The following is a 15783-nucleotide window of genomic DNA, read 5'->3' as shown; positions in this document are numbered from 1 at the left end:
TAAAAATACAAAAATTAGGCAGGTGTGGTGATGGGCACCTGTTAATTCCAGCTACTCAGGAGATTGAGGCAGGAGAATCACTTGAACCCGGGAGGTTGCAGTGAGCGTGATTGCGCCACTGCACTCTAGCCTAGGCGACAGTGAGACTCCATCTCAAAAAAATTTAAAAATAAAAACCTTCGGCCACTGCTTCCTGGAGTCCTCGCCATACTTGTCCTTGGCGTGCACTGCCCTCTGGCAGGTCTACCAGCTGCTGTGGAACCCTCACATTGAAAGTCTCTCCCTCTATTGAGGTGGTTGGGATTTCTTCAGCTTCACCCCATCCCACTATTCCTATTCTAGAATGTTCTTGTTTTACGAGGTCTCAGGCCAGGCCTGGAGCAGGAACCAGAGGGCAGTAAGTGGCTCCTGGGCTGGTGACTGAGCTGAGGTCTGTGCTCCCCACCCCTGCAGCGCAAGCACCAGGAAATCCGAGCCATGAGAAGTCAGCTCAAAAAGATCGAGGACCTGGGGGCCGCCATGGAGGAGGCCCTCATCCTGGACAACAAGTACACGGAGCACAGCACCGTGGGCCTCGCCCAGCAGTGGGACCAGCTGGACCAGCTGGGCATGCGCATGCAGCACAACCTGGAGCAGCAGATCCAGGCCAGGTACCCGGGAGGGCTGTGGGCCAGGCTCAGCCCAGAGCAGGGGGAGGAAAAGACACGGTCACCTGCTGTGCGGAGGGTCTGTTCCCTAATTTCTGCTTTTCTTCCAGGAACACAACAGGTGTGACTGAGGAGGCCCTCAAAGAATTCAGCATGATGTTTAAGTGAGTTCAGCCTTACTCGCCCTGGCTGGGTGGGGGGTGTTCGGCAGCAGGGCTGCGTGCTGAGCCGCCCTCGGCTTTGTGCTGCAGACACTTTGACAAGGACAAGTCTGGCAGGCTGAACCATCAGGAGTTCAAATCTTGCCTGCGCTCCCTGGGCTATGACCTGCCCATGGTGGAGGAAGGGGAACCTGACCCTGAGTTCGAGGCAATCCTGGACACGGTGGATCCGAACAGGTAAATTAATTAAGGCCAGGTGCTGTGAGCCTCTGCCCTGGGCACCCACCTGCCCTCCCTGCTCAGGCTCTTGCTTCTCCCCCTCCTAGAGATGGCCATGTCTCCCTGCAAGAATACATGGCTTTCATGATCAGCCGCGAAACTGAGAACGTCAAGTCCAGCGAGGAGATTGAGAGCGCCTTCCGGGCCCTCAGCTCAGAGGGAAAGCCTTACGTGACCAAGGAGGAGCTCTACCAGGTATGGGCCTCAGGAGGTGGGTGAAGAGGTGTCCTTTGGAAAACTAAAGCCAAATTTGTGGCAGAGCTGAGTCTGGGGTAACAGGCCCTGCGCTGGGTATTCTCCCCATTTACAAATCAAACTCAGTATGGACAGAAGTCCCGGATCTGCTTGTAGAAGCAGCTCCGAGCCCCCAGCATCCTGAGACCTGGGAGGTCGGGTTTGAAGTGGGTGCAGCTGGCTCAGGCACCAGGTGCCATCTCTTACCCCACAGAACCTGACCCGGGAACAAGCCGACTACTGCGTCTCCCACATGAAGCCCTACGTGGACGGCAAGGGCCGCGAGCTCCCCACCGCGTTCGACTACGTGGAGTTCACCCGCTCGCTTTTCGTGAACTGAGCCACTCCCTGGGTCACCCACCCCTCGCTGCTTGCCCTGCGTCGCCTTGCTGCATGTCCGCTCCTCTGTGTGCTCTCACTTTCCACTGTAACCTTAAGCCTGCTTAGCTTGGAATAAGACTTAGGAGAAAATGGTGCTTCACTAACCCGCTTCCGGTCCAGTCACAATCATCACGTCACTGTGGGGACCCAGATCTGTGTCTTGAAGCAGCTGCCCTCATTCCGACTTCAGAAAATCGAAGCAGCTGGCTCCTCCCCTTGTTCTCTCTCCCACCCTCCCGCAAATCTGTTTTCATGTAAAAGACAAATAAATGATGACTTCCCCCAAAGCTTTGCTTTTCTTCATTGGGCTTGCGTCAGAAACACAAGGCTCGGCACAGCGAAGGCTTGCACCCGCCTCCCGGGACCCCTCAGGTCGCCACCTCTGCTGCCAGGCAGTCCAGGTCCTCAGCTTCCCGGGGCCCTTGTTCCGTGAACTCTGTGCTCAGCTGCCACACCTTCACTGTGCCCTGGGCATCACCCGCAGCCAAGAGCTGAGTCTGCTGGCTGTTGAACTCCAGACAGTAGACAGGGCTTTCATCCTGGGTTTGCTTGATCAAAACTGTGGGTTTCTGGGAGCTTTTCTGGAGATCAAACAGCTGCACGTCACCTGCAAAGAGAGACAGATACGTGGAGTAAGAGAAACTCTAGAGACCAACCACATGGCAGGAGGAGGCTAACGCCCGGGTTCAATCCTGTCGTGTGCAGCCACAGTGGCTTTGAGTTGGGTTGCTGGAGGGAAGCCGTCCTTACCCCCATGTGTGGTCTCTTCCCCAACCCAGAACCCCAGGTGCAAGCAGGGCCCAGACCACCCACCCCTTAAAGAGATCCAGGCCTAGCGGCCCCTTCCTACCTTTCCCAGAGGCAGCTGCAAAAACCAAGGGCCGCACTGGGGACCAGCGCACAGCAAACAGATACTTGAGGGAGAGCTGCAGCGAAGTCAAGGGAGGGGCCTGCAGCATGGAGTACAGGTGGACATGCCCGTCAGTCCCAGCGCTCAGGAAGAGATTCCTAGACGGGATGCAGGGGGCCAGGCAAGGGAATCAGTGCTGGGGTCTGCGTGGTGCTGGCCCCCAACACCAGACCCCTCCTGGGCTGCCAGGCTCGTGAAGAGCCTCCCGGGTCCCTCAGCCTGGAGTTGGTCCTCTCATTAGAGAAGGGACGATGCCTGGGCCAACCACCAAAGACCTGAACACGGGTCTCAGAGTGGGCAGAAGGCAAGCACTTGAAGCAGTTTGTCATGAGGCTTGGCAGGCTAGAGACCCGCAGGGCAGGGACACCCTGGCCCCACTGTGCCCCAGGCCTGCCCTACGTACCTGTGGAAGGGGGAACAGCTCACAGAGTAGATGGGACCGCCGTGGGGGGAGAAGGTAAACTGTGCTGGGGCCCGCAGGGGCACGGAGCTGGGCATCCGCGTGAGGGCTGCCTCTCCAGCTGCCAGGGAACACTTGAGCGGGAAGCCACCTTCCGTGCCCAGAATGAACAGCCTAGGGTCAAAGCTGGAGAAGGCCACTGCCGTGGCGCCCACCTCGGTCTCCCCGCGGGGATGCTGTGGAGAAATGGCAGCAGCAGGGTCAGAGCCAAGGGCATCAGATGGCACTGTCCCAACAGAGCCAGAGAACAGGAGGGGAGATCACAGCAAGTCAGGCCCACTGCCACACCTTCCCACCCCCAAGGCTCACCGGCGCAGGCCAGGGCAGTTTCCGGGTGCCCACGTACCTTCTTGAGCTTGGTGCTCCGTGGCAGCTGCTGCATGACCAGGGCGAAGCCCTCTGTGAGCTGCAGCTGGCCTGCCCCAATGCCCTGCCAGAGTAGCACCTTCCCGTCGGTGGCCACACTCAGCACCTGGAAGCGGTGGCTGTGCCCAGGCTCGGGCAGCCACACCACCTGAGTTAACAGCATGCAGGGCCAGGATGGAGACAAGGGACACCTGCCCAGGTGTCACGCCCCACCCCCACCCTCCCTCTCTTCCAGGAAAAAAAAAAATCTTCCGGGAGGCCCCAGAGCCAGGCTCACCCACCAGGGGGCAGGCCTGGAGGGTTCCCAGGGCCCTCTCCAGTCCCAGAATCCCAGCGCTGCTCACTCGGTGCCTGCAGAGGAGGCTGGGAATGGCCACAGGGCCCTGGGAGTGGCTCCTGAGGGGGGTGACTCATGCTGCGGGAGCTCCGAGAATGCAGGAGGCAGCTGTCCAACTGCCAACGCCCGGGTGACCTTCCTAGGAGAGTGGGCGCCCTCTCCCCAGCTCTGCCTCAGGGCCCACCCCGCCCGGCAGCCCCTGCCCTGACCTGGGACACAGGGTCTGTGTGGGTGTCATCCGTCAGGCCTGTGCGCCACAGCAGCGGGTCCTCAAGACGGCTCAGGTCCCACACCAACACCTCACCACTGTACAGCCCTCCTGCAGGGACAGTGGACCTGGGCAGAGGCTCAGCCCCACCCCCAGCCTGACTTCCTGGCCAAACACCCGCCCCAGCTCACCTACAGGGCCAGGGCCAGGCGGCAGAGCCACTTGGCTGGAAGTCATCCCCACAGAGGGAGAGTCCTAGCCCCCAGCTCCCCTGCTGTACCCCAGGGAGCTTTGCCGGACACCCCTGCCCTGCACCTGGCAGCTCCCTCCAGCGTTGCCTGCCCCCTACCACTGACGGCTTCCCAAGGGCACCTGCCTCTTCTGGCCTCTCCACAGCCCCCAGTCCTGGCCCCGACCCTGGCCCCCTTCCAGACTCCTCCCCCGAGTTCCACCCCTCAGGGCTCACTGCAGACCTTCACCTGGGCTCCAGACTGAGAGGGTCAGGGCCCGCCTTCCTGTCTCCGGGCCAAAGGGCCCATGGAAAGCTCCCTTGTGCCCTCTGCAGGGCGGGAAGCTGAGTCCTGAGAGGAGAGGAGGCAGACGCAGCAGGCAGCTCACCTGCGACGTGGGAGGGCTGCATGGGGTGGAAGGCCAGACACAGGACAGCGCTGGGGACCTCCACCACGGCCGACGGCTGCTGGGGATGCAGGTCTCGCCGGTCCAGGTTCCAGGCACACACAAAGGACTTAAGCGTGCTCCAGTCCCCATGGTCCAGCCTGTGCAGGGACAGGCTTGAGCCGGCTGTGCCCCTGGGTGGGGCTCCTATCACCCACCCCACCTCTCTCCCCACTAGCCCCGGACACACTCTCTGTGTCCTTGTCACCACCAGACACTACTCTGGGTATTGAAGTGGCCCACGCTCCACTCTAGCACCCCAAGGGTGTGTCATTCTCTGGAAAACGGTCCCCAGGCACCAAGGACAGTCCATGCCATGCAGGATGGGGAAGCAGCTGGTGGGGCGGGTGAGGCAGGCAGGCCCAGGGCCGCCAGGCAGCGAGGAGGGTGATCCTGGCACTCAGCCCCACTGCCTGCTCTTCTGCCACTTGTTGTCAACCCGGCCCAGGAAGGCTTGAGAAGAGACTCCCAGGATGGCCAAGCTCTTAGAACCAACCCTTCCCTGTGCAGCTACAGAGACAAGGCCCAAGGAGGGTCCTGGGGTGGCGCGCTGCCCCTCACCTGCCCCGCTGCCACTCACCGGCCGTAGGCACAGGCCACCACAGAGCCAGTGGAGTTCCAGGAGATGCTGGTCACATGCAGACCCTGCGCTTGGGCTGGCGGGTAGCCCAGGGTATACAGACAAGACACCTGCGGAGACGTCCCCAACCCTGAGTCCAAAGCCACCAGCAGGGGCCTCATGACTGCCTAACCAAACCCCACCTAGGCCAGGCCACCCTTAGCCCTAGAGGCCCTCAAGTCCATCAGCCAGGCCTAGAGGAAAATGTGGCACGTTCATCCCCACATCTGCCCCAGCAGGATGCTTCCAGAAGCCCAGAAGGCATGGCCTGAGAAGCAAGGCCGACCAGGCTCCCGCCCAGAGCGGTGGCTGCCCTCACAGGCACACTCCACAGTTTCCAAGCCTCAGGGGCTGCAGCAGGAAGGTGGGGATGGTTGCCCAGCAGCATAAAAGTGCCCAACGCGGCCAAGTACAAGGGGTCAAGCGAACCACCCGACGTCACGTTGTGCTACACGCACATGATTTTTTGTTCTTTGTGGTGGTTGGTTGGTTGGTTTTCTTTTTGAGACAGAGTCTCACTCTGTGGCCCAGGCTGGAGTGCAATGGTGCAATCTCCACTCACTGCAACTGCCACCTCCTGGGTTCAAGTGATTCTCATGCCTCAGCCTCCCAAGTAGCTGGGATTACAGGCGCGTGCCACCAAACCTGGCTAATTTTTGTATTTTTATCAGAGATGGGGTTTCACCATGTTGCCCAGGCTAGTCTCGAACTCCTGACCTCAGGTGATCCGCCTGCCTCAGTCTCCCAAAGTGCTGAGATGACAGGCATGAGCTGCTGTGCCTGGCTGCACACGATTTTTTGTCAAGCTCTGGCATCTTGCTTTCAGCCCCGCAGCCGGCCACAGCTGCATGTGAGGAGGCTGACGACCAGCCTAGCCAGGGGTAGGCACCAGCTGCCCAGGAAGTGGTGTGTGCCAGGAATCCAAACAGCCTCTCAGATCCTCTGACGTTTCAGATCTGTTGACCTCATGATTCTACATAAAGAAACTATCAACTGAGGGCCAGGCAAGATGGCTCACGCCTGTAATCTCGGCACTTTGGGAGGCTGAGGCAGGAGGATAGCTTAAGCTCAGGAGTTCAAGATCAGTGTAGGCAAGATGGTGAAACCCCATCTCTACCAAAAATACAAAAATTAGCTGGGCATGGGGGTCAGAGCCTGTAATCCCAGCTACTCAGGAAGTTGAGGTGGGAGGATCACTTGAACCCAGGAGACAGAGGTTGCACTGCTGCTCTCCAGCCTAAGCAACAGAGCAAGACCCTGTCTCAAAAAAAAAAAAAAAAAAAAAAAAAAGGCCAGGCCTGGTGGCTCATGCCTGTAATCCCAGCACTTTGGGAGGCGGAGGCGGGCGGATCACAAGGTCTGGAGTTCAAGACCATCCTGGCCAACATGGTGAAACCCATCTCTACTAAAAATACAAAAAATGAGCTGGGTTTGGTGGCACGTGCCTGTGGTCCCAGCTACTCAGGAGGCTGAGGCAGCAGAATAGCTTGAACCCAGGAGGCAGAGGTTGCAGTGAGCCCAGATCACGCCATTGCACTCCAGCCTGGCGACAGAGCGAGACTCCATCTCAAAAAAAAAAAATGCATTTTGTAAAAAAATAAAAAAGAAACTATCCACTGGAAAGACTCCACACTCCACAAAGAGCTCCACAGCCACAACCCGCGCACTGCTGCAGCATGTGCAAGAGGTGCCTCTGCTGTGGAGAACAAGCTGCAGGAGACCAGGACCAGCAACTCCACTCCCAGGTTTAGACCCTAGAGAAATGAAAACTCATGTCCACATGGACACCTGTACACCAATGTCCACAAGAGCATGACTCACTATAGCCAAAAAGGGGAACAGCCCAAATGTCCATCAGCTGATGAGTGGCTAAATGAATGTGGTCTGTCCATGCAACACCATGCAGCTGTAAAAAGGAACGCAGCACCAACCCAAGCCACAACACGCATGAACCTATTATTTTCAAACAAAGCTATACAGTGGGCTAGGAGGTGGAAGGAAGCTTTTACAGGCCTTGTAATGTTCACTTTCTTGATCTGGGTTTTGGTTCAAGAAATGTTTATACTTTGTAAAAAATCATCTCAGGAGGCTGAGGCAGGAGCATCTCTTGAGCCCATCTGAACTACAGCCTGGGCAACATAGGAAGACCCTAACTCTAAAAAAATTTTTTTGGCCAGGCGAGGTGGCTCACGCCTGTAATCACAGCACTTTGGGAGGCCAAGGCAGGCAGATCACCTGAGGTCAGGAATTCGAGACCAACCTGACCAACATGGTGAAATCCATCTCTACCAAAAATACAAAATTAGCCGGGCGTGGTGGCGGGTGCCTGTAATCCCAGCTGCTCAGGAGGCTGAGACAGGAGAATTGCTTGGACCCGGGAGGCAGAGGTTGCAGTGAGCCAAGATCGTGCCACTGCACTCCATCCTGGGTGACAGAGCGAGACTGTCTCAAAAAAATAAAAAAAAAGAAAAAGACAAAAGCTCCCTCATCTCAAACCCAATGCTGTCTGCCCAACTGCCCATCAGCATTTACAGGGTCATAACTCTGGACTGTACTTGGAGGGCAGATGACCCAGAGCATGGCAGTGAAACCAGAGAGACTGGGGTTCAAGTTCTGGAGCTGTGTGTGTGGACCTGGACAAGTCACTTAGCCTCTCAGCTTCATCTATAAACTGAAGATTATAATAGCACTACCTCATACAGTTGTTTTTTTTTTGTTTTTTTGTCTTTTTTTGAGATGGAGTCTTGCTCTGTCACTCAGGCAGGAGTGCAGTGGCGCAGTCTCAGCTCACTGCAAGCTCCGTCTCCCGGGTTAAAGCAATTCTCCTGCCTCAGCCTCCCGAGTAGCTGGAACTACAGGCGTGCACCACCACGCCTGGCTAATTTTTGTATTTTTAGTAGAGAGGAGGTTTCACTATGTTGGCCAGGCTGGTCAACTGCCGACCTCAGGTGATCCGCCCACCTTGGCCTCCCAAAGTGCTGGGATTACAGGCGTGAGCCACTGTGCCCAGCCTCATACAGTTGTTTTGAGGAGTGAAGAAGATACCACAGGAGACATTCTTTTTTTTTTTTTTTTTTTTGAGACAGAGTCTCGCTCTGTTGCCCAGGCTGGAGTGCAGTGGCGCGACCTCAGCTCACTGCAAGCTCCACCTCCCGGGCTCACGCCATTCTCCTGCCTCAGCCTCCCGAGTAGCTAGGACTATAGGCATCTGCCACTACGCCCGGCTAATTTTTTTTTGTATTTTTAGTAGAGACGGGGTTTCACCGTGTTAGCCAGGATGGTCTCCATCTCCTGACATCGTGATCCGCCCGCCTCGGCCTCCCAAAGTGCTGGGATTACAGGCGTGAGCCACCGCACCTGGCCAAGGAGACATTCTTAAACTGTGCCTGGCCCAAAGAAGGCCCTCACTGCACCGTACATGGGGAGGCAGGGCAGCCGGGCCACCCAGACTCTAGCCTGCCTCCACTGCTCAGCCGCTCAGTTTCACTCTGGACGTTACTTCCACATAGGGTGTCCATCTCCCTAACTGTAAAGTGGACAGAACAATACCGACCTCAAGGTCAGCAGTGAAGGCTCACTGACTTATTCTTAGGGAACCTAGCACAGTACCAGGCAGGACATTAGAGCCTGGTGATTGCTGGCCGTGATGATGACTGGCATGGCTGTTATTTGTGAGAAGGAAAACAAGGGGAGACAGAAGTGGGGCAGGGGCTCGACCCGAGGCTGCACCAGCCCATCCCCTACCATCTGCTGCTGCTCGGTCCAGTTCACCTCGAAGCCATCAAACGCGTGGCTCTGCCAATTCTTGTTCAGCTCTCGGATGACCATGGCCTCCACTCTCCGAAGAAAGGCTGCGAGCTGGGGTATGTCGTACTGGGACGGGGGCTGCACGCTGACAGGCACGGGGGCCTCCGTCTGCACCTGGGCGTCCACATGATTCCTGGCCTGGGCAGATGCGTTGGCAGTGGCAATGCTGGCCGTCTGGCAACTTTTCTGGGGGGAGGGTGAAAACAAGTGTCACCACCCAGCTGTCCTCGCACAGCCCCCACCCAGCCCCCTGCCTGCCCCTCCTGCTTGACCCCCTCCTTGCTGCTGTGGGTCTCAGGCTAGGGCCTCTCTCAGTGAGGTCTTGGTTGGAGATGGCCCCTTGATTCTCCTATGTCCCACAACCAATCAGTGCCAGCCAATCAGAGCACTGTGTCCCTACCTCAGCCACAGTGACCAATTCAGGGCTGGCCAAGTGACCAACACAGGCCAGTGAGACCCTGCCCCAAGACTTTTGGTGCAACAATTCGGAGGAGTCAGAGGGCTCCCTTTCTGAAGATGCGGAACGCAGGCAGAACCACATCGGCTCACAGCAGCACCCTGGCAGACACATGGTCTGATGCCCATGAACACCCCAGCTTCACACCACCAGGCCCTCCCTCAACGGGCAGCCCTCCCAGCACCCGGGTGAGCAACAGCAGCTTCAGCATCCACTATGAGCTGCTAGGTGGGAGGCAGAGCACCGCCCCCAGAGGCCTTGCTCTCCACCCTGCCACCACGCCTACTATTCCTGGTCCCCTGCTTAGCTGTACCTGGCACAGGTACAAACATCAGAACAGGGCAGGAGAGGCCGGCCTCCCTTTCTTACAGACATGCCCAATCTTCACCAAACCAAGGCTCTCTGGGCGGAAGCAATCATGGTGATTGCTGCTATCTGTGAGGGGCTCTCCTCGGGTGGCTGCTCAAGGGACAATGACAAGGCCCTGGACTGCCACACTCCCTCCTTCCCATCTCATGCGGGATTCGAGCTGGGCCAGGAGGCAAGCCCGGAGGAAGAGGGCCGGACTCACCAGGACAGTTCTCTTCTGAACACACAGGCCTCAGCACTGGTACCCACCCTCACCTCCACAGGCCACTCAGTTCTCTCTGCTTGTCTGTGTCCTACTGAACCGCCAGCCCCCCAGCATAAGACTCTGTCTGATCTTTGTATCCCCAGCACTTTGCATGGTATTTGGCACAAAGCAGATGTTCATTTATACACACACACACACACACACACACACACACACACACAAATGCCGGGCACGGTGGCTCACGCCTGTAATCCCAGAATTTTGGGAGGCCGAGGCGGGCGGATCACAAGATCAGGAGATCAAAACCATCCTGGCTAACACGGTGAAACCCAATCTGTACTAAAAATACAAAAAATTAGCTGGGCATAGTGGCAAGCATCTGTAGTCCCAGCTACTCGGGAGGCTGAGGTAGGAGAATGGCGTGAACCCAGGACGCGGAGCTTGCAGTGAGCCAAGATCGTGCCACTACACTCCAGCCTGAGCGACAGAGCAAGACTCCGTCTCAAAAAAAAAAAAAAAAATTAGCCAGGTGTGGTGGTGCGTGCCTGTAATCCTAGCTACTCAGAAGGCTGAGGCAGGAGAACTGCTTGAACCCAGGAGGCGGAGGTTGCACTGAGCCGAGATCATGCCACTGCACTCCAGCCTGGCCTATGGTAGGAGACTGTCTCAAAAAAAAAAAAAAAAAAAAAACTACTTATTGAGGCCGGGCGCAGTGGCTCACGCCTGTAATCCCAGCACTTTGGGAGGCCGAGGCGGGCGGATCACGAAGTCAGGAGATCGAGACCATCTTGGCTAATACGGTGAAACCCCGTCTCTACTAAAAATACAAAAAAATTAGCCGGGCATGGTCGTGGGTGCCTGTAGTCCCAGCTACTCGGGAAGGCGTGAACCTGGGAGGCAGAGCTTACAGTGAGCCGAGATCGTGCCACTGCACTCCAGCCTGGGTGACAGAGCGAGACTCCATTAAAAAAAAAAATTACTTATTGAGCATCTACTTGCCAGGCATTGTCTGGGTAATGAGGACACAGCAGAAAAGAAAATGTGCAAGATTCTTGCGCCCCAGGCGCTTACATAGGGGTGGGGAGAGATGAATAAACAAGAAAAAAACACCAAATCCACACAGCACTGAGCACATGCAGAGGCACGAGAAAGGAAGGAAACAGCAAGGGAGGCTGTCTGGATGGGATGGTGAGGGTGGCCTCTTAGGGAGATGGCATTTGAGCTGAGATGTGAAGGACATGAAGGAGCCGGCCAAGTGGAAAGCTTCAGGAAGGAGTGTAGTGGGCCAGAATAAAATGTCGTGGAGGAAAATCCCCTGAGCGCAGTGGCTCACGCCTGTCATTCCAGCACTTTGGGAGGCTGAAGCAAGAGGATCACTTGAGTCTAGGAGTTTGAGACCAGCCTGGGCAACAGAGAGAAACTCTGTACCTACAAAACAATTAAAAATTTGCCAGAAGCCAGGCGCAGTGGCTCATGCCTGTAATCCCAGCACTCTGGGAGGTTGAGGCGGGTCGATCACGAGGTCAGGAGTTCAAGACCAGCCTGGCCAAGATGGTGAAACCCCGTCTCTACTAAAAATACAAAAATATTAGCCAGGTGCAGTGGCAGGCGCCTGTAATCCCAATTGCTCAGGAGGCTGAGGCAGGAGAATCGCTTGAACTTGGGGGGCGGAGGTTGCAGTGAGCCGAGATCGTGCCACTGCACTCCAGCCTGGGTGACAGAGTGAGACTCCATCTCAAAAAAAAAAAAAAAAAAAAATTGCCAGGCATGACGGCGCATCCTGTAGTCCCCAGCTACTCAGAAGGCTAAAGTGTGAAGATTGCTTGAGTCCAGGAAGTGGAGGCTGCAGTGAGCAGTTGATTGTGCCACTGCACTCCAGCCTGGGCAACAGAGCAAGTAAAGCCCAAGACGACGTGCTGGACTCTGGGAATCGTGGAAAGAAGGGAATCCAAGGTGACCCTGGGATCTGCACTGAGAACCTGTGGACGGGGTGTCCCCAGATGTGAGGTCACACTCAGGCAGAGAACACAGGGCAGTTCTGTGGGGCCTGCTTTGGACTCAGATGCCTCAGCCACCCACGGGGAGGCACCAAGTATTCCCGGGGGAGGTCACAAAGCTCTGGAGAGTTTCTGACCAGACATGTGACTTGAAGCCACAGAGCTGGAGGAGGCTGCTGAGGGACTACACACACCAAGGAATGAATGAATGGGCCAGGGGATCAGAAAGTGCATGTGCCGAGCCAAGATGCAAGGGGACTAAGGCAGAATCTCAAACTCCATGGAAGCCACAATTCTGATGACAGTGCCAGTTGGTAAGAGCTCACTTCCAGGCACTGTGCCAAGAACTTCACCCACATCACCTTTCTTCCTCACAACCACCCTATGAAGTAAATCCTATCTTCATATTAATGTTGGCACTGAGGCACAGAGAAACTGAGTAACTCACCCAAGGTCACACAGCAAAAGGTGATCGACTTGAACCCAGGCAGCCTTTTTTTTTTTTTTTTTTTTTTTTTTTTTTTTTTTTTTTTGAGACAGGGTCTCACTCTGTTGCCCAGGCTGGAGTACAATGGAGTGGTCATAGCTCATTGCAATCTAGCTCTGCCTCTTGGGCTCAGGCAATCCTCCCACCTCAGCCTCCCAAGTAGCTGGGACTACAGGTACACAACCACACCTGGCTGATTTTTTAAAAGAATTTTTTCATAGAGACAGGGTCTCACTATTATTATCTAGGCTTGTCTCCAACTCCTGGGCTCCAGTGATCCTCCCTCCTCGGCCTCCCAAAGTCCTGGAATTACAGGCGTGAGCCACCACACCTGTCCAACCTGACTTGCCACTAGATTGTCTGACCTCACAACAGTAAACTGCATCTCAGCCACGGTGCCCTCCCGAACACGTGCGAAGCTGGGCCACACCACGTGTCACTGCGCTCTGCTTCATACGCTTTGCAGATTCAGCACTTTTCACAAACTGAAGGATCACGGCGCCCCTGCACTGCACAAGCCTATCGGGCCATTTTCCCTACAGCATGTGCTTAGTTGATGCCTCTGCCACATTTTGGCAATTCTCACACTATTTCAAATTTATTCATTCTTATTATATCTGCTACACTGATTTGTGATCAGTGATCTTTTATGTTACTACAGTAATTGTTTTGCAGCACCACAAATTGTGCCTACGTGAGATGGTGAACTTCATCGATAAATGTTGCGTGTGATTTGACTGCTCCACTGACCAGCTGTTCCCCGTCTCTCTCTCTCTCCTTGGGCCTCCCTATTCTGAGACAAGACAATATTGAAAGTAAGCCAATTAGGCCAGGCGCAGTGGCTCATGCCTGTAATCCCAGCACTTTGGGAGGCCGAGGCAGGCAGATAACCTGAGCTCAGGAGTTCAAGACCAGCCTGCCCAATGTGGTGAAACCCCATCTCTACTAAAAAAAAAAATAATAATACAAAAATTGGCCGGGCATAGTGGCTCATGCCAGTAATCCCAGCACTTTGGGAGGCCAAGGCGGGCGGATCACCTGAGGTCAGGAGTTCGAGACCAGCCTGGCCAACACAGCAAAACTCCATCTCTACTAAAAATACATAAATTAGCTGGGCATGGTGGTGTGCACCTGTAACCCCAGCTACTCAGGAGGCTGAGGCAGGAGAATCACTTGAACCAAGCCTGGGCAACAAGAGTGAAACTCTGTCTCAAAAAAAAAAAAAAAAAAACCCAGGCATGGTGGCGGGCGCCTGTAGTCCCAACTACTTGGGAGGCTGAGGCAGGAGAATCACTTGAACCCAAAAAGCAGAGGTTGCAATGAGCCGAGATCGTACCACTGCACTCCAGCCTGGGCAAGACAGTGAGACTCCATCTCAAAAAAAAAAAAAAAAAAAAACTGGGCCAGGTGCAGTGGCTCACACCTGTAATCCCAGCACTTTGGGAGGCTGAGGTGGGCGGATCATGAGGTCAGGAGTTAAAGACCAGCCTGACCAACATGGTGAAACCCCATCTCTACTAAAAATACAAAAATTAGCTGGGCATGGTGGTGCGTGCCTGTAGTCTCAGCTACTAAGGAGGCTGAGGCAGGAGAATCGCTTGAACCCGGGAGGCAGAGGTTGCAGTGAGCTGAGATCGCGCCATTGCACTCCAGCCTGAGTGGCAGAGCAAGACTCTAAAATATAAATAAATAAATGAAAATTTTTAAAAAAAACTACTTGAAAGCAGCTGGATTAAACTAGTGGTTCTAGTGGTTCTCAAACTTTGCTAAGCATTAGAATCATTTAGGGAGATATTATGAAACCAGATCCCCAGGTCATACCACATCCAAAGTAAGCCACAGTAACTGCAAGTAGAACCCAGGAGTCCACATTTTTCAACACTTTCCAGGGCATTCCAGTGTTGACTACCTTTGAGAAGAGGAATGAGGAGGCCCCCCTCAGCTGAGACAGCAGGGCCGGTCACTGACACTCAGAAACTCCACGTGAACAGCACTGGCTTTCACTTGGCTTTCTGGTCAACAGTCCCATTCAACCCCATAAGAAGTATCCTAACAATCGCACTTCACAGAAGAGAGACTGCGTTACTAGTCCAGGGCCAAGCCACTGATAAAAAGGATCTGCACCCTCAAACTCAGATCGAAAATAAGGTCCAGGACACTGTCCCTCTAAACAGATAGGGATGTGGCAAGAAAAGTCAAGTCAGGCCAAAGACTATATATATATACACATATATATACACATATATATATATACATATATATACACACATATATATACACATATATATACACATATATATACATATACATATATACACATATATATACACATATATATACACATATATATATACACATATATATATACACATATATATACACATATATATATACACATATATATACATATACATATATATATATGCCACCACACCCGGCTAATTTTGTATTTTTAGTAGAGACAGGGTTTCTCCATGTCGGTCAGGCTGGTCTTCAACTCCCAGTCGACCTCAGTTGATCTGCCCAGCTCAGCCTCCCAAAGTGCTGGAATTACAGGCATGAACCATCACGCCCAGCCCCATTTTTGTATTTTTAGAGATGGGGTTTCACCATGTTGGCCAGGCTGGTCTTGAACTCCTGACCTCAGGTGATCCACCCACCTCAGCCTCCCAAAGTGCTGGAATTACAGGCGTGAGCCACCACGCCGGCCCATAGATTACTTGTATAACAAACAAAAAGTTAACTCAAAAAGCACCAGGCAGCAGTGGCGCAGTAGTCACCATGACGGCTAAGGGGCTGGGTGCGGTTCTGCCAGGCTAGGAGCACAACCGGCACCCAGAATCTGTCGCCGCTGCTTGAACACAGCCTGCACCATGGCCACCTCTGCCCCCTCCTCGGAGCATGTCGGGAAGCGGCATGAGATCTTTCACTGTCTCTATGAAGGCCTACAAGGAGTGCCCAAGCGCCTGCTGGGTGCAGTGGGGACCAAAGAGAAGTTGATCAGAGATTTTGATGAAAAGCAACAGGAAGGAAACAAAAAGCTGGCAGAGATGGAGGAGGAACTACATTATGCACCTCTATCTTTCCGTAACCCCATGATGTCTAAGCTTCAAAACTACCAGAAGGGCCGGGGGTAGTAGCTCATACCTGTAATCCTAGCACTTTAGGAGGTCGAGGTGGGCAG

At 54.5% G+C, this 15783-nt stretch overlaps 2 protein-coding genes across 26 annotated transcripts in view; one reads left to right on the top strand and one right to left on the bottom strand.

Annotated features, from left to right (window-relative positions):
- SPTAN1 (spectrin alpha, non-erythrocytic 1) overlaps window positions 1–1989 on the top strand; it is an 81092-nt gene extending 79103 nt beyond the window's left edge. For all 24 annotated transcript variants that reach the window (XM_063788214.1, XM_063788205.1, XM_063788216.1 and 21 more), the window contains 5 exons: window positions 454–650; window positions 758–811; window positions 899–1045; window positions 1135–1282; window positions 1536–1989. In XM_063788214.1, coding sequence (XP_063644284.1) covers window positions 454–650; window positions 758–811; window positions 899–1045; window positions 1135–1282; window positions 1536–1661 — 672 coding nt within the window. In that variant the 3' untranslated portion in view covers window positions 1662–1989. The remainder of the gene's footprint in view (window positions 1–453; window positions 651–757; window positions 812–898; window positions 1046–1134; window positions 1283–1535) is intronic.
- DYNC2I2 (dynein 2 intermediate chain 2) overlaps window positions 1987–15783 on the bottom strand; it is a 48470-nt gene continuing 34673 nt past the window's right edge. For both annotated transcript variants that reach the window (XM_063788218.1, XM_001160437.7), the window contains 8 exons: window positions 9022–9270; window positions 5239–5348; window positions 4602–4759; window positions 3985–4094; window positions 3419–3586; window positions 3016–3248; window positions 2553–2710; window positions 1987–2309 (listed from right to left, as the gene is read on the bottom strand). In XM_063788218.1, the coding sequence (XP_063644288.1) occupies window positions 2071–2309; window positions 2553–2710; window positions 3016–3248; window positions 3419–3586; window positions 3985–4094; window positions 4602–4759; window positions 5239–5348; window positions 9022–9270 (1425 nt within the window). In that variant the 3' untranslated portion in view covers window positions 1987–2070. The remainder of the gene's footprint in view (window positions 2310–2552; window positions 2711–3015; window positions 3249–3418; window positions 3587–3984; window positions 4095–4601; window positions 4760–5238; window positions 5349–9021; window positions 9271–15783) is intronic.

This window comes from Pan troglodytes, chromosome 11 (genome assembly GCF_028858775.2).
Source record: "Pan troglodytes isolate AG18354 chromosome 11, NHGRI_mPanTro3-v2.0_pri, whole genome shotgun sequence".
NCBI classification, from domain to species: Eukaryota; Metazoa; Chordata; class Mammalia; order Primates; family Hominidae; genus Pan; species Pan troglodytes.
This window is presented reverse-complemented; position numbering and strand designations above follow the sequence as displayed.